Raw genomic sequence first — 17,332 nt, 5'->3', positions numbered from 1 at the left:
GGAGCGGCAGCATCCTGAAGACCTCCGACGCGGAACATCCATCCTGGCCGACGACTAAACGACAAATGACGGTTCCTTTAAATGACGTCATCCAAGATGGCGTCCCTCGAATTCCGATTGGCTGATAGTATCAGCCAATCGGAATTAAGGTAGGAATATTCTGATTGGCTGATGGAATCAGCCAATCAGAATCAAGTTCAATCCGATTGGCTGATCCAATCAGCCAATCAGATTGAGCTTGCATTCTATTGGCTGTTCCGATCAGCCAATAGAATGCGAGCTCAATCTGATTGGCTGATCCAATCAGCCAATCGGATTGAACTTGATTATGATTGGCTGATTCCATCTACGCTCCTTTTTTGGAGCCTAACGCAGCGATTCTGTGGACTCTCAATACCAGAGTTATTTTTATGGTGCGGCCAGAAAAAAGCCTGCGTTAGCTACGCGGGTCCTTACCGACAAAACTCTAAATCTAGCCGTAAGATAGCTACAATATAACTAATAGTTACATTGTAGCTATTTTAGGATTTATTTTTATTTTACAGGCAACTTTGTATTTATTTTAACTAGGTAGAATAGTTATTAAATAGTTATTAACTATTTAATAACTACCTAGCTAAAAAAAAGACAAATTTACCTGTAAAATAAAACCTAACCTAAGTAACCTTAACACCTAACACTACACTATAATTAAATTAATTCCCTAAATTAAATACAATTAAAAAAAAAATGTATCTAAAGTACGAAACCCCCCCACTAAATTACAGAAAATAATAAAATAATTAAAAGTTTTTAAAACTAATTACACCTAATCTAATCCCCCTAATAAAATAAAAAGCCCCCCAAAATAATAAAAAGCCCTACCCTATACTAAATTACAAATAGCCCTTAAAAGGGCCTTTTGCGGGGCACTGCCCCAAAGTAATCAGCTGTATTACCTGTAAAAAAAAGTACAATACCCCTCCAACATTAAAACCCACCACCCACACACCCAAACCTACTCTAAAACCCACCCAATCCCCCCTTAATAAAACCTAACACTAACCCCTTGAAGATCACCCTACCTTGAGAAGTCTTCACCCAGCCGGGCTGAAGTCCTCAACGAAGCCGAGCGAAGTGGTCCTTCAGACGGGCAGAAGTCTTCATTGAAGCCGGCCAGAAGAGGTCCTACAGATGGGCAGAAGTCTTCATCCAGGCGGCATCTTCTATCTTCATCCATCTGGCACGGAGCAGCTCCATCTTCAAGACATCCGACGCGGAGCATCCTCTTCCAACGAAGAATGAAGGTTCCTTTAAATGACGTCGTCCAAGATGGCGTCCCTTCAATTCCAATTGGCTGATAGGATTCTATCAGCCAATCGGAATTAAGGTAGAAAAAATCCGACTGGCTGATCCAATCAGCCAATAGGATTGAAGTTCAATCCTATTGGCTGATCCAATCAGCCAATAGGATTGAGCTGGCATTCTATTGGCTGATTGGATCAGCCAATAGAATGCAAGCTCAATCCTATTGGCTGATTGCATCAGCCAATAGGATTTTTTCTACCTTAATTCCGATTGTCTGGGACGCCATCTTGGATGGGACGCCATCTTGGATGACGTCATTTAAAGGAACCTTCATTCTTCAGCTGGACTTCGTTGGAAGAAGATGTGCTCTGCGTCGGATGTCTTGAAGATGGAGCCGCACCGCGCCGGATGGATGAAGATAGAAGATGCCGCCTGGATGAAGACTTCTGCCCGTCTGGAGGACCTCTTCTTCCCGGCTTCGATGAAGGCTTCTGCCCGTCTGGAGGGCCACTTTGCCCGGCTTCATTGAGGACTTCGGCCTGGCTGGGTGAAGACTTCACAAGGTAGGGTGATCTTCAAGGGGTTAGTGTTAGGTTTTATTAAGGGGGGATTGAGTGGGTTTTAGAGTAGGGTTGGGTGTGTGGGTGGTGGGTTTTAATGTTGGGGGGTATTGTACTTTTTTTTACATGTAATAGAGCTGATTACTTTGGGCCAATGCCCTGCAAAAGGCCCTTTTAAGGGCTATTTGTAATTTAGTATAGGTAGTTTTTTATTATTTTGGGGGGATTTTTTATTTTATTAGGGGGATTAGATTAGGTGTAATTGGTTTAAAAATACTTGTAATTATTTTATTATTTTCTGTAATTTAGTGGGGGGTTTTTCGTACTTTAGATTTTTTTTTTAATTGTATTTAATTGTATTTAATTTAGGTAATTGATTTAATTATAGTGTAGTGTTGGGTGTAATTGTACCTTAGGTTAGGATTTATTTTACAGGTAAATTTATTTTAGCTAGGTAGTTATTACATAGTTAATAACTATTTAATAACTATTCTACCTAGTTAAAATAAATACAAAGTTGCCTGTAAAATAAAAATAAACCCTAAGCTAGCTACAATGTAACTATTAGTTATATTGTAGCTATCTTAGGGTTCATAAGTATTAAGTTTTAAATAGGAATAATGTAGTTAATGATAGTAATTTTATTTAGATTTATTTAAATTATATTTAAGATAGGGGGGTGTTAGGGTTAGACTTAGGTTTAGGGGTTAATAACTTTAATATAGTGGCGGCGACTTTGTGGGCGGCAGATTAGGGGTTAATAAGTGTAGGTAGGTTGCAGCGGCATTGGGGGTGGCAGATTAGGGGTTAACAAATATAATGTAGAGTTTGGCGATGATGGGGGCAGCAGATTAGGGGTTCATAACTATAATGTAGGTGGCGGTGGTGTCTGGAGCGGCAGATTAGGGGTTAATAAATATAATGTAGGTGTCTGTGATGTCGGGAGCGGCAGATTAGGGGATAATAAGTGTAAGATTAGGGGTGTTTAGACTTGGGGTTCATGTTAGGGTGTTAGGTGTAAACATAAAATGTGTTTCCCCATAGGAATCAATGGGGCTGCGTTAGGAGCTTTACGCTGCTTTTTTGAAGGTGTTAGGTTTATTTTCAGCCAGCTCTGCCCCATTGATTCCTATGGGGAAATCGTGCACGAGCACGTTTTACCTGCTTACCGCTAACATAAGCAGCACTGGTATTGAGGTGAGATGTGGAGCTAAATTTTGCTCTACGCTCACTTTTTTGTGGCTAACGCTAGGTTTCTAAAAACACGTAATACCAGTGTTGTCTGTGGTGAGCGGTGAGGGAAAACTGTGCGTTAGCACCGCACAGCCTTACCGACAAAACTCGTAATCTTAGCGTGTGTTTTTTTATGTTTATAATTTTGTTTTGTAATTTTCTCTATGGGCTTTGCACCCAGGCTGGGCAGGGGTTAACTGCTTGAGTTGCTGGGAACTGTACAGTTGTCTGTAAGTATTCAGCACTGAGGGTTTCACAGTGACTTACGATATGTACCCAGTCCAGTCTGAGAGTGGAGTCCATTTTCGTGTTTTGTGTATATATATATTAGATACAAGCGAAATGTCGAAAGAAGTTCAGCGCTGCAAACACATGGAATACAATGTTACTATGTCAAATACACTAAATGTCTTTCCAATATGATAGACAATTGTTCTGTCTATCCCACTGGTTCTATATGAACCGATTTAAGACAAAGTCCGGTGGATATAATAGTTCGACAATAGTGGTGCAATGATTAGAAATGATAATACTAGATGGAACTCAAAAATCAACAATTGCAACAATGATGCTGGGGGATAAATGGTATACCCTTACCAGAGGGTACCTCAATCTTATGAGGTAATGTCAGCGCGTCAGTTTGGATCCTCTCCAGTCTTTCTTTGGACTTTCCTCCTGTGTATGAGAAGATCCAGGTCTTTATATTCGTGCCGACTTGTGTATGGTGCTTTCAATCTGAGAACCTCCTTGTTCTTTATATCACTGGCTTGGTATCTCCTTGTAGTATGGTCGTTCCGTCTGGACCTTGGCTCTCACCGTATTATAGGGATAAAGCAAAAAAAAAAAAAGGAAAAGCACATAGCGTGATACTGTATAATAAAATTTATTACATACAAGAATGAGATAAGAAATGCACTCACATTCAGCAACCTCAATCCTTATGAGGTAAGAAAGAAGTTGTACATATATTTTTATACACCTTACACAGGTGTTGCTATGCCCAGTATCGTTATAGTTCACTTGATGGTGGTTAATATTGCACTCAGTGTGGGCTGTTAGAGTACATAACAGTAGTGATAAAATAGGATACTGGTGGTTGATGGGGTCTGTCGTCAGGTATCGTGACAGTTCACTTGGTGTTGATTTGCACTTGATTCAGTGTGGACTGTTCAAGTTGAGAACAATAATGATAAATTGGGATATTAGGGCTTGATATGACCCGTTGCTGATAGAGTTACAGCAGCTATGATCTCCGATATGCAATAAGGAGACTGTATAGAGACAGAGAGCCTTTCCCTCTGATTTATAACATTGGTCAATGCTGTGTTAACCAGTCAAACCGGCAAAGTGAAACCGGAAAAAATGGAATGTATCAGAGCCTATTATATGAAGTAGGTAAATGCTGCTGATTTGTCAGAACCTATCCGGTAATTAAGTAGGCAGGTCAGTGCGTGCAACTTCGATAGCCAAATCAGTGGCTAGGTATGTATTGCATTAGATGTATGTGTATGTGAGTGAGAATAAAATGCCAAATAAAAAAGCAAAGAATCAAAACTCCATCTACTGGTATGTAAGTAGTGGAGAAAAAGCACTCTAGGACGTGCCTCAGGTGCCGGTCAAATGGACGAGCTGTGTGAGTATCGTCAAGGACCGCTGTGAGTCACTGTGCAGATGTCAGCCGCTTCGGAAACAAAGAACAAAGCCACTCTCAAAAAATGTAATCCTTACGCGTTTCGAAGCGTGCAAGATGCTTCTTCATCAGAGGGAGTTTGTGGCTTGTTTGCAGAAGTGGCTGAAATTTAAAGTGCTATGGGTGGGCGTCTTTGATCCGTCTGACGTTGTACGTCATAGCGATTGCGGCTGCGGCGTGACAGAGACTCACGTGTTGTCTTGGAAACCTATTTTGTGTATATGAATTCCGTAAGTGTGCGCACTTCATTGATAAAATAAACTTGTATTTTTCAACTGGGTAGCGAAAGGGAAAATAAATTTTATTGTTGGTGTGTAATATCCCCTTGAAAAGATTATGTCCTACGTCTTATAAGTAAAGACATAAATGAAATGTGATACGCTAAAAAGCGCTTGTGGTGTAAATTGCTAATAGAGATTTATTCATTTTCTTTCAGACAGATGTGAGTATATATATCAAAAACCATAATCATGGGTTTTAGTAGTTACTATGGGGGTTTGCTAAAATTAAAATAGAAATTAAATTCTAGTGGCCGGCTGCCCGATTCATATTTAAGTCTGTATAAAAACTTATTCTACTTGTACTTTTTCACCCCCCTATTTTGCAAATGCCTCTGGTAGAGTGATTGGAGGAATGTTCTATCAAACAGAAACTTGAGAATGACCACTTGCCGAGAATTGAAGAAGGGGATATTAGGAAATTTTTGACTTATGGGGAGTGTATATTATGTTATACTATACCTATCCCCCTTGCCAAACCCTAAAAATAAATACCATAATTGCAGTATTTGTGTGCTAAAAGATAAAAATGTGCTGTCAAATGGATCAAGAAAAGATAATAATCGGGATATGACCCCTAGAGAGATATGGACAGCATAAAGTTACTAGTAAAAAGTATGATTGTTTTGTGTTGAGAGAATACTGGTTTAAAGTGTGATTAATGTTACTGTTTATAAGAAAGCAGCTAGATCTAAATCTTCATTCATACCCCTTGGGGTCATAGTGCCCATATAGTGTATCCAGTATGATTCTCTTTGTCTTAGTTTTTGGAATCTGTCCCCCCCTCTATCTGGGGCAAAAACCTGTTCAAGAATAGTGCCCTTTAGAAGTGCAGGGTTTTGTTGATGGAAATGCTTGAAATGTCTGGATAGGCTATGGTCTTTATACCCTTCTTCTATGTTTTTCAGATGTTCCAATAGGCGAGTTTTGTAAGTCCTTTTCGTGCGTCCGATATACTGGAGTTTACATGGACATTCCAATAGATATACCACAAAAGTGGTTTTGCAGTTAGTGAGTCTGTTGATATTGCATTTCTTATGTGGAAATGAACGAGACTGTACTACTTTAGTGGGTTTCTTTGGGTCATAAGCATGTTCACATCCCTTGCAATTCAGGCGGTTACATTTGAAAAAACCTTTGCTTTTTGCTGTTAGCCAATTTTCTCCAGACTTCTTTTTAATTTGAGTGGGGGCCAGCATTTGTTTAAAATTTAGATTTTTCCTAAAGATTATTTTTGGTGCTGGACCGATGGCATTTTTCAAGAGTTTGTCCTGCTGTAGTATCGGCCAAAATTTTCTTAGGATCTTTTTAATCTCTGGAGCCGCTTCATTGTATGTTGTGATCAATGAGATCTTTTGGGATTTATCAGAGTTGTTTTTTGATTTACCTTGTAATACATTTTTTCTTTCTAGTTGTCTCACTTTTTTTCGAGAATTCTCGATCAATTTTTTTGGATATTTCTTTTCGATAAATTTGGTTTTCAGAATGTCTGATTCGGTGTTGTAATCTTGTATCTTGGAGCAGTTCCTTCGTACTCTTTGGAACTGTCCGAACGGAATGTTATTTATCCACGGGCGGTAATGACCGCTGTCGGCTCTTAGATAGCCGTTGCAGTCAGTTTCTTTTGTGTATAATTTTGTTAAAATCTCTTCGTTTTCGTGGAATAACACTAGATCTAGATATTCTATACTAGTATCTGAGATTTTGGATGTAAATTTCAGATTATAGATATTTGTGTTTAGGTGATTGATAAATTCACTGACTGTTTTTTCGTCTCCTTCCCATATGACCACGATGTCATCAATATACCTTCCCCACCAAATCACATTCTGCTGAAAAGGGTTGTTGGTATAAATATATGCTTTTTCCCATTCCCCCATGTATAGGTTTGCATAACTGGGGGCCATGGTGGTCCCCATAGCTGTCCCACTGATTTGTAAAAAAAATCTACTATCAAAAAGAAAATAGTTTTTTTCAAGGACAAACCTAATGCTATCCAAGATGAACTGTTGATGTACATCTGTCAGGGATGTCTCTTTTAATACTTGTGACAATGTCTGTATTCCCAAATTGTGTGGGATACAAGTATATAAGGAAGACACATCTAGTGTCATCCATTTATATGTCTTTTTCCATTCCATTTGTCCCAATTTTGAGATTAAATCCGTGGAATCTCTTATGTATGAGGTTAATTTTGGAACCAAAGGTTTCAAGAAATAGTCGACATATTGTGATAATCTTGCGGTCAGGGAGTCAATTCCTGACACGATTGGACGTCCTGGTGGGTTTTGCTGGTCCTTGTGTATTTTTGGCAGATGGTAAAAAATTGCCTTCCTGGGATGTTGGTGGGTTAAGAATTTTAATTCATTTGTATTGAAAAGTTTGTTAAACTGCGCCGTATCTAAAAGGGAGTCATATTCTTTTAGGAATGACTCCGTAGGGTCTCCTCTAAGTTGGACGTATGTAAGAGGATCATTCAGAAGTCTATATGCTTCTTTGAAATAGTCTGTTTTATCCTGGATGACCAGACCCCCTCCTTTGTCTGCTTCCCTTAGTATAATGTCATCCATATCCATAAGAGTTTTTAGAGCCTCTTTTTCTTTTTTACATAAATTATCATGTCTGATTTTGAAGTTTGTACAGAGGTTGTCTAGTTCTTTGGTTACTAGATCATTAAATGTAGGAATGAAGTTTCCTTTGGATTGTGTCGGATAGAAAATGGATGAGGGTTTAAGATTAGAGTTATTGTTCGTGTTGATAATAGCATCTTCTGGGTTATTATCAATATTGGAGTATAATTCCTCCAGAATGTTAAGTGTTTCGTAGTCCATTTCTTCTAGTTGTTCTCTCGCATTCATGTTGTCCTTTACTTTGATTTTTTCAAAGTGTCTACAGAGGGTGAGTTTGCGGATAAACTTATTGAAGTCAATAAACAAGGTAAATGGATTTGGGCCTCTTGTAGGTGCGAAACTGAGGCCTTTGGATAATATTTCTAGTTGTATATTAGAGAAGTTACTACTGGAGAGGTTAAATATTTTTAGAAATCCCTCTCCTGTTTTCCTCTCTTTGGGGTTCTCGGCACTTCGTTTCTTCCTTCTGGATTCCACCAGCCCTCTTCCTCTTCGTCCTCTTCTGGTCCTTTTCTTTTTCTGTTTTGGTCCCTGGACCATTGTGGTCTGAGATTTACTTCGTAATTTGTGGATTCTATCCTGTTTCTTTTTGGTATCTCTGTAGTATTTTGTCTGGTTTGTGGATGATGGTAGCCTGTCCATTCTTCCTCTAAAAAATTCCGTTTGTATTCTCCGTTATTATATGTTCTATACATGTTATCTTCTTGTCTGTGTGTGGTATACCCACTCGGCCCTGGATTTGAATTTCTCCAGTCACGTTCAGGATTTGTCTGGTATCTATGTTTCTGGTTTTGGTATTGTTGATATGTAGTTTCTTTCTTATTGTGTACATTTTGATAGTGATGTTTATTATATGTGTGGTCCATGTTGCTGATCTGTCCCCTTTGTTTTCCATTCTGATTATTGGGGTTCCATGTAGTTTGTTTCGGTGGGTATTGAAAATTATCTTTGGTTTTATTTTTATTGGGATATTGATCTCGCCGCTTTCCATTGGAATGAAAGGTATCTGAATTAGTACTGTTTGTGCGAGTGTTATATTTAAAATGATTTGTAGAAGCTTTGGTGCTATCTTTTCTTTTTATGCCTTTTGTAGGGAGTTTAAAATTAATTTGTCTGGTACCCTTACGGTTTTGGTTATTATTAGAATGTGGTGTAACCTGGGTGTTTGTTGCGGGATTATCACTACCTGATGTTTCTACAGACGTAATGTCTTCCCATATATTCTCTTCCCCGTCAGGACCCCTGGACTCTTCCCCCTCTTGCATGTCTAAATAGTCTCTCAAAATTTTTTTTCTTTTTTTTGCTTCTAGGGTGGTTTCGAAGCGAGAGATTTTTTCTTTATTAATGTCATCTAGTTCTTTTACCCCTGGGTCCCCTTTGAATTTTTCCAAACTACTTTTTAGTTCTTTTATCTCTTCCGTAATATTCCCTATTTTGTAATTACGGTATTTGGAGGCAATTTTTATTAGAGTGATAGAACACTCCTCCAATGCTGTATCCCACTCAGAGAGATACTCTACGTCCTCAGGATCAAAAATGGACGATTTGTAAAGTTTTAAGCCTTTGGGGACTATCTTATATTTAAGGTATCTTTCTAAGTTCAAATTGTCGTACCAGTGTGTTAGTTGTTTTTTACTTAATTTCTCTAAGTTTTCGAAAATTTCTTTGGGATTAGCATTTTGTTCTATTATCAATTGACTTTCATCGTCCAAATTGAACGATAGTTTTTTAACTTTAGTAAGTGGGTCAAAGTAGTTTCCAAATTCGAAGTTATTGGAATTCATAATTATTAGTCGTTGTTTAATTTACCTGTAAGTGTTTCAACGAGCTGCTGATTAGGGTACACCACTCGAAGGTGGTGGATTTGATGAGAAATATAAAGAAGGGATCAGCGCTCAGTTGTTCCACCAAAAGGTAGTTGGAATATTGCTGAAAATGTGTGAATAGATTTCTACACCTAGCAGTGCGGTATATACAGGTGAGATGTATATATACTCTGCTAGGTGTAGAAATCTATTCACACATTTTCAGCAATATTCCAACTACCTTTTGGTGGAACAACTGAGCGCTGATCCCTTCTTTATATTTCTCATCAAATCCACCACCTTCGAGTGGTGTACCCTAATCAGCAGCTCGTTGAAACACTTACAGGTAAATTAAACAACGACTAATAATTATGAATTCCAATAACTTCGAATTTGGAAACTACTTTGACCCACTTACTAAAGTTAAAAAACTATCGTTCAATTTGGACGATGAAAGTCAATTGATAATAGAACAAAATGCTAATCCCAAAGAAATTTTCGAAAACTTAGAGAAATTAAGTAAAAAACAACTAACACACTGGTACGACAATTTGAACTTAGAAAGATACCTTAAATATAAGATAGTCCCCAAAGGCTTAAAACTTTACAAATCGTCCATTTTTGATCCTGAGGACGTAGAGTATCTCTCTGAGTGGGATACAGCATTGGAGGAGTGTTCTATCACTCTAATAAAAATTGCCTCCAAATACCGTAATTACAAAATAGGGAATATTACGGAAGAGATAAAAGAACTAAAAAGTAGTTTGGAAAAATTCAAAGGGGACCCAGGGGTAAAAGAACTAGATGACATTAATAAAGAAAAAATCTCTCGCTTCGAAACCACCCTAGAAGCAAAAAAAAGAAAAAAATTTTTGAGAGACTATTTAGACATGCAAGAGGGGGAAGAGTCCAGGGGTCCTGACGGGGAAGAGAATATATGGGAAGACATTACGTCTGTAGAAACATCAGGTAGTGATAATCCCGCAACAAACACCCAGGTTACACCACATTCTAATAATAACCAAAACCGTAAGGGTACCAGACAAATTAATTTTAAACTCCCTACAAAAGGCATAAAAAGAAAAGATAGCACCAAAGCTTCTACAAATCATTTTAAATATAACACTCGCACAAACAGTACTAATTCAGATACCTTTCATTCCAATGGAAAGCGGCGAGATCAATATCCCAATAAAAATAAAACCAAAGATAATTTTCAATACCCACCGAAACAAACTACATGGAACCCCAATAATCAGAATGGAAAACAAAGGGGACAGATCAGCAACATGGACCACACATATAATAAACATCACTATCAAAATGTACACAATAAGAAAGAAACTACATATCAACAATACCAAAACCAGAAACATAGATACCAGACAAATCCTGAGCGTGACTGGAGAAATTCAAATCCAGGGCCGAGTGGGTATACCACACACAGACAAGAAGATAACATGTATAGAACATATAATAACGGAGAATACAAACGGAATTTTTTAGAGGAAGAATGGACAGGCTACCATCATCCACAAACCAGACAAAATACTACAGAGATACCAAAAAGAAACAGGATAGAATCCACAAATTACAAAGTAAATCTCAGACCACAATGGTCCAGGGACCAAAACAGAAAAAGAAAAGGACCAGAAGAGGACGAAGAGGAAGAGGGCTGGTGGAATCCAGAAGGAAGAAACGAAGTGCCGAGAACCCCAAAGAGAGGAAAACAGGAGAGGGATTTCTAAAAATATTTAACCTCTCCAGTAGTAACTTCTCTAATATACAACTAGAAATATTATCCAAAGGCCTCAGTTTCGCACCTACAAGAGGCCCAAATCCATTTACCTTGTTTATTGACTTCAATAAGTTTATCCGCAAACTCACCCTCTGTAGACACTTTGAAAAAATCAAAGTAAAGGACAACATGAATGCGAGAGAACAACTAGAAGAAATGGACTACGAAAAACTTAACATTCTGGAGGAATTATACTCCAATATTGATAATAACCCAGAAGATGCTATTATCAACACGAACAATAACTCTAATCTTAAACCCTCATCCATTTTCTATCCGACACAATCCAAAGGAAACTTCATTCCTACATTTAATGATCTAGTAACCAAAGAACTAGACAACCTCTGTACAAACTTCAAAATCAGACATGATAATTTATGTAAAAAAGAAAAAGAGGCTCTAAAAACTCTTATGGATATGGATGACATTATACTAAGGGAAGCAGACAAAGGAGGGGGTCTGGTCATCCAGGATAAAACAGACTATTTCAAAGAAGCATATAGACTTCTGAATGATCCTCTTACATACGTCCAACTTAGAGGAGACCCTACGGAGTCATTCCTAAAAGAATATGACTCCCTTTTAGATACGGCGCAGTTTAACAAACTTTTCAATACAAATGAATTAAAATTCTTAACCCCCCAACATCCCAGGAAGGCAATTTTTTACCATCTGCCAAAAATACACAAGGACCAGCAAAACCCACCAGGACGTCCAATCGTGTCAGGAATTGACTCCCTGACCGCAAGATTATCACAATATGTCGACTATTTCTTGAAACCTTTGGTTCCAAAATTAACCTCATACATAAGAGATTCCACGGATTTAATCTCAAAATTGGGACAAATGGAATGGAAAAAGACATATAAATGGATGACACTAGATGTGTCTTCCTTATATACTTGTATCCCACACAATTTGGGAATACAGACATTGTCACAAGTATTAAAAGAGACATCCCTGACAGATGTACATCAACAGTTCATCTTGGATAGCATTAGGTTTGTCCTTGAAAAAAACTATTTTCTTTTTGATAGTAGATTTTTTTTACAAATCAGTGGGACAGCTATGGGGACCACCATGGCCCCCAGTTATGCAAACCTATACATGGGGGAATGGGAAAAAGCATATATTTATACCAACAACCCTTTTCAGCAGAATGTGATTTGGTGGGGAAGGTATATTGATGACATCGTGGTCATATGGGAAGGAGACGAAAAAACAGTCAGTGAATTTATCAATCACCTAAACACAAATATCTATAATCTGAAATTTACATCCAAAATCTCAGATACTAGTATAGAATATCTAGATCTAGTGTTATTCCACGAAAACGAAGAGATTTTAACAAAATTATACACAAAAGAAACTGACTGCAACGGCTATCTAAGAGCCGACAGCGGTCATTACCGCCCGTGGATAAATAACATTCCGTTCGGACAGTTCCAAAGAGTACGAAGGAACTGCTCCAAGATACAAGATTACAACACCGAATCAGACATTCTGAAAACCAAATTTATCGAAAAGAAATATCCAAAAAAATTGATCGAGAATTCTCGAAAAAAAGTGAGACAACTAGAAAGAAAAAATTTATTACAAGGTAAATCAAAAAACAACTCTGATAAATCCCAAAAGATCTCATTGATCACAACATACAATGAAGCGGCTCCTGAGATTAAAAAGATCCTAAGAAAATTTTGGCCGATACTACAGCAGGACAAACTCTTGAAAAATGCCATCGGTCCAGCACCAAAAATAATCTTTAGGAAAAATCTAAATTTTAAACAAATGCTGGCCCCCACTCAAATTAAAAAGAAGTCTGGAGAAAATTGGCTAACAGCAAAAAGCAAAGGTTTTTTCAAATGTAACCGCCTGAATTGCAAGGGATGTGAACATGCTTATGACCCAAAGAAACCCACTAAAGTAGTACAGTCTCGTTCATTTCCACATAAGAAATGCAATATCAACAGACTCACTAACTGCAAAACCACTTTTGTGGTATATCTATTGGAATGTCCATGTAAACTCCAGTATATCGGACGCACGAAAAGGACTTACAAAACTCGCCTATTGGAACATCTGAAAAACATAGAAGAAGGGTATAAAGACCATAGCCTATCCAGACATTTCAAGCATTTCCATCAACAAAACCCTGCACTTCTAAAGGGCACTATTCTTGAACAGGTTTTTGCCCCAGATAGAGGGGGGGACAGATTCCAAAAACTAAGACAAAGAGAATCATACTGGATACACTATATGGGCACTATGACCCCAAGGGGTATGAATGAAGATTTAGATCTAGCTGCTTTCTTATAAACAGTAACATTAATCACACTTTAAACCAGTATTCTCTCAACACAAAACAATCATACTTTTTACTAGTAACTTTATGCTGTCCATATCTCTCTAGGGGTCATATCCCGATTATTATCTTTTCTTGATCCATTTGACAGCACATTTTTATCTTTTAGCACACAAATACTGCAATTATGGTATTTATTTTTAGGGTTTGGCAAGGGGGATAGGTATAGTATAACATAATATACACTCCCCATAAGTCAAAAATTTCCTAATATCCCCTTCTTCAATTCTCGGCAAGTGGTCATTCTCAAGTTTCTGTTTGATAGAACATTCCTCCAATCACTCTACCAGAGGCATTTGCAAAATAGGGGGGTGAAAAAGTACAAGTAGAATAAGTTTTTATACAGACTTAAATATGAATCGGGCAGCCGGCCACTAGAATTTAATTTCTATTTTAATTTTAGCAAACCCCCATAGTAACTACTAAAACCCATGATTATGGTTTTTGATATATATACTCACATCTGTCTGAAAGAAAATGAATAAATCTCTATTAGCAATTTACACCACAAGCGCTTTTTAGCGTATCACATTTCATTTATGTCTTTACTTATAAGACGTAGGACATAATCTTTTCAAGGGGATATTACACACCAACAATAAAATTTATTTTCCCTTTCGCTACCCAGTTGAAAAATACAAGTTTATTTTATCAATGAAGTGCGCACACTTACGGAATTCATATACACAAAATAGGTTTCCAAGACAACACGTGAGTCTCTGTCACGCCGCAGCCGCAATCGCTATGACGTACAACGTCAGACGGATCAAAGACGCCCACCCATAGCACTTTAAATTTCAGCCACTTCTGCAAACAAGCCACAAACTCCCTCTGATGAAGAAGCATCTTGCACGCTTCGAAACGCGTAAGGATTACATTTTTTGAGAGTGGCTTTGTTCTTTGTTTCCGAAGCGGCTGACATCTGCACAGTGACTCACAGCGGTCCTTGACGATACTCACACAGCTCGTCCATTTGACCGGCACCTGAGGCACGTCCTAGAGTGCTTTTTCTCCACTACTTACATACCAGTAGATGGAGTTTTGATTCTTTGCTTTTTTATTTGGCATTTTATTCTCACTCACATACACATACATCTAATGCAATACATACCTAGCCACTGATTTGGCTATCGAAGTTGCACGCACTGACCTGCCTACTTAATTACCGGATAGGTTCTGACAAATCAGCAGCATTTACCTACTTCATATAATAGGCTCTGATACATTCCATTTTTTCCGGTTTCACTTTGCCGGTTTGACTGGTTAACACAGCATTGACCAATGTTATAAATCAGAGGGAAAGGCTCTCTGTCTCTATACAGTCTCCTTATTGCATATCGGAGACCATAGCTGCTGTAACTCTATCAGCAACGGGTCATATCAAGCCCTAATATCCCAATTTATCATTATTGTTCTCAACTTGAACAGTCCACACTGAATCAAGTGCAAATCAACACCAAGTGAACTGTCACGATACCTGACGACAGACCCCATCAACCACCAGTATCCTATTTTATCACTACTGTTATGTACTCTAACAGCCCACACTGAGTGCAATATTAACCACCATCAAGTGAACTATAACGATACTGGGCATAGCAACACCTGTGTAAGGTGTATAAAAATATATGTACAACTTCTTTCTTACCTCATAAGGATTGAGGTTGCTGAATGTGAGTGCATTTCTTATCTCATTCTTGTATGTAATAAATTTTATTATACAGTATCACGCTATGTGCTTTTCCTTTTTTTTTTTTTGCTTTATCCCTATAATACGGTGAGAGCCAAGGTCCAGACGGAACGACCATACTACAAGGAGATACCAAGCCAGTGATATAAAGAACAAGGAGGTTCTCAGATTGAAAGCACCATACACAAGTCGGCACGAATATAAAGACCTGGATCTTCTCATACACAGGAGGAAAGTCCAAAGAAAGACTGGAGAGGATCCAAACTGACGCGCTGACATTACCTCATAAGATTGAGGTACCCTCTGGTAAGGGTATACCATTTATCCCCCAGCATCATTGTTGCAATTGTTGATTTTTGAGTTCCATCTAGTATTATCATTTCTAATCATTGCACCACTATTGTCGAACTATTATATCCACCGGACTTTGTCTTAAATCGGTTCATATAGAACCAGTGGGATAGACAGAACAATTGTCTATCATATTGGAAAGACATTTAGTGTATTTGACATAGTAACATTGTATTCCATGTGTTTGCAGCGCTGAACTTCTTTCGACATTTCGCTTGTATCTAATTTTTTTTCCAGTGTTAGGGGTACACTGTATCGTACTTGTTCAAGCAGCTCAAATACCTACACCAATCAAACTCACAGAGTATATATACATCTCACCTGTATATACCGCACTGCTAGGTGTAGAAATCTATTCACACATTTTCAGCAATATTCCAACTACCTTTTGGTGAAACAACTGAGCGCTGATCCCTTCTTTATATTTCTCATATATATATATATATATATATATATATATATATATATATATATATATATATATACACACACATACACAGGGCTCAAAATTTCAAGCACTTAGCTACTAGCCAGCCCAAAATTATACTCACCACTTTTGATCCCACCAACTACCCCACCCAGACCACACCCACTAACTCTCCCTTTGCATATGTTATGCATATGTGAAACTACTTATTGTAACAGTAACTTTTTAATATTGTTTTTGCTTTATAACATAAATTAAATAATGCGCTGTGTTCTCCTTTTTTCTCTTATAAATTAAATAATGCTACATCTATACTAAAATCGTGTTTGTAACGCGTCCGTTGCCTTCGTCAGTTGCGCGCACAGCCAAAAGAATGCTGGTTGCGAGTGCAGCCAAAAGAATCCACCTGGATGCAGCGTAGCCAAACGAAGCATTAAGAAAAAAACACCGAAGAGCCCGCACAAAATATTAACAAAAAAACACGTAACCGCCCGCACAAAATAACAAAAAACCTAACCGCCCACACGAAATAACGAAAATAATAAAAAAAAACTAACCGCCCATACAAAGTTTTAACAAAAAACACCTAAGCACCCGTACAAATTATTAACAAAAAAACACCTAAACGCCCGCAAGAAATATTAACAAACACCTAAACCGCCAACCCCCGCATTGCAAAATAATAAAGTGATTAACCCCTAATCCGCAAATTAAACAACAACGCAAACAACATAATTAAAATATTAACCCCTAAACCGCCAACCCCCACATCACAATAAATCTAATTAACCTATTAACTCCTAAACCGCCAACCCCCACATCGCAATAAACCTAATTAACCAATTAACCCCTAAACTGCCAACCCCCCACTTCGCAATAAACCTAATTAACCTATTAACTTCTAAACCGCCAACCACCCACAAAGCAAATAACTAACGGCTAGATTACAAGTTTTGCGTTATGAGGGGTGCGGTGCTAACTTGCACGTTATTGTAACCGCTCACTTCCCTACAACGCTGGTATTACAGGTTTATAAAAACCCGGCGTTATTAGGCAAGAAGTGAGCGTAGAGCAAAATTGAGCTCCATACCGCACTCCAATACCAGTGCTCCTTAAGTCAGCGGTGAGCTGGTTTTACGTGCTCATGCACGATTTCCCCATAGACATTAATGGGGAGAGCCGGCTGAAAAAAAACCTAACACCTGCAATAAAGCAGCGTAA

General features: G+C 38.1%; 1 protein-coding gene across 1 annotated transcript in view; it reads right to left on the bottom strand.

The window, feature by feature from the left end:
* The window catches only part of HMCN2 (hemicentin 2), a 542,629-nt gene extending 534,723 nt beyond the window's left edge, over positions 1-7,906 (bottom strand). The window contains exon 1 of the mRNA XM_053695481.1: positions 7,379-7,906. Coding sequence (XP_053551456.1) covers positions 7,379-7,906 — 528 coding nt within the window. The remainder of the gene's footprint in view (positions 1-7,378) is intronic.
* Positions 7,907-17,332: the final 9,426 nt, after the last annotated feature.

Source organism: Bombina bombina, chromosome 12 (genome assembly GCF_027579735.1).
Source record: "Bombina bombina isolate aBomBom1 chromosome 12, aBomBom1.pri, whole genome shotgun sequence".
Lineage (NCBI taxonomy): Eukaryota > Metazoa > Chordata > Amphibia > Anura > Bombinatoridae > Bombina > Bombina bombina.
The sequence above is the reverse complement of the archived record's forward strand: the minus strand, read 5'-3'. Positions and strand labels throughout refer to the sequence as shown.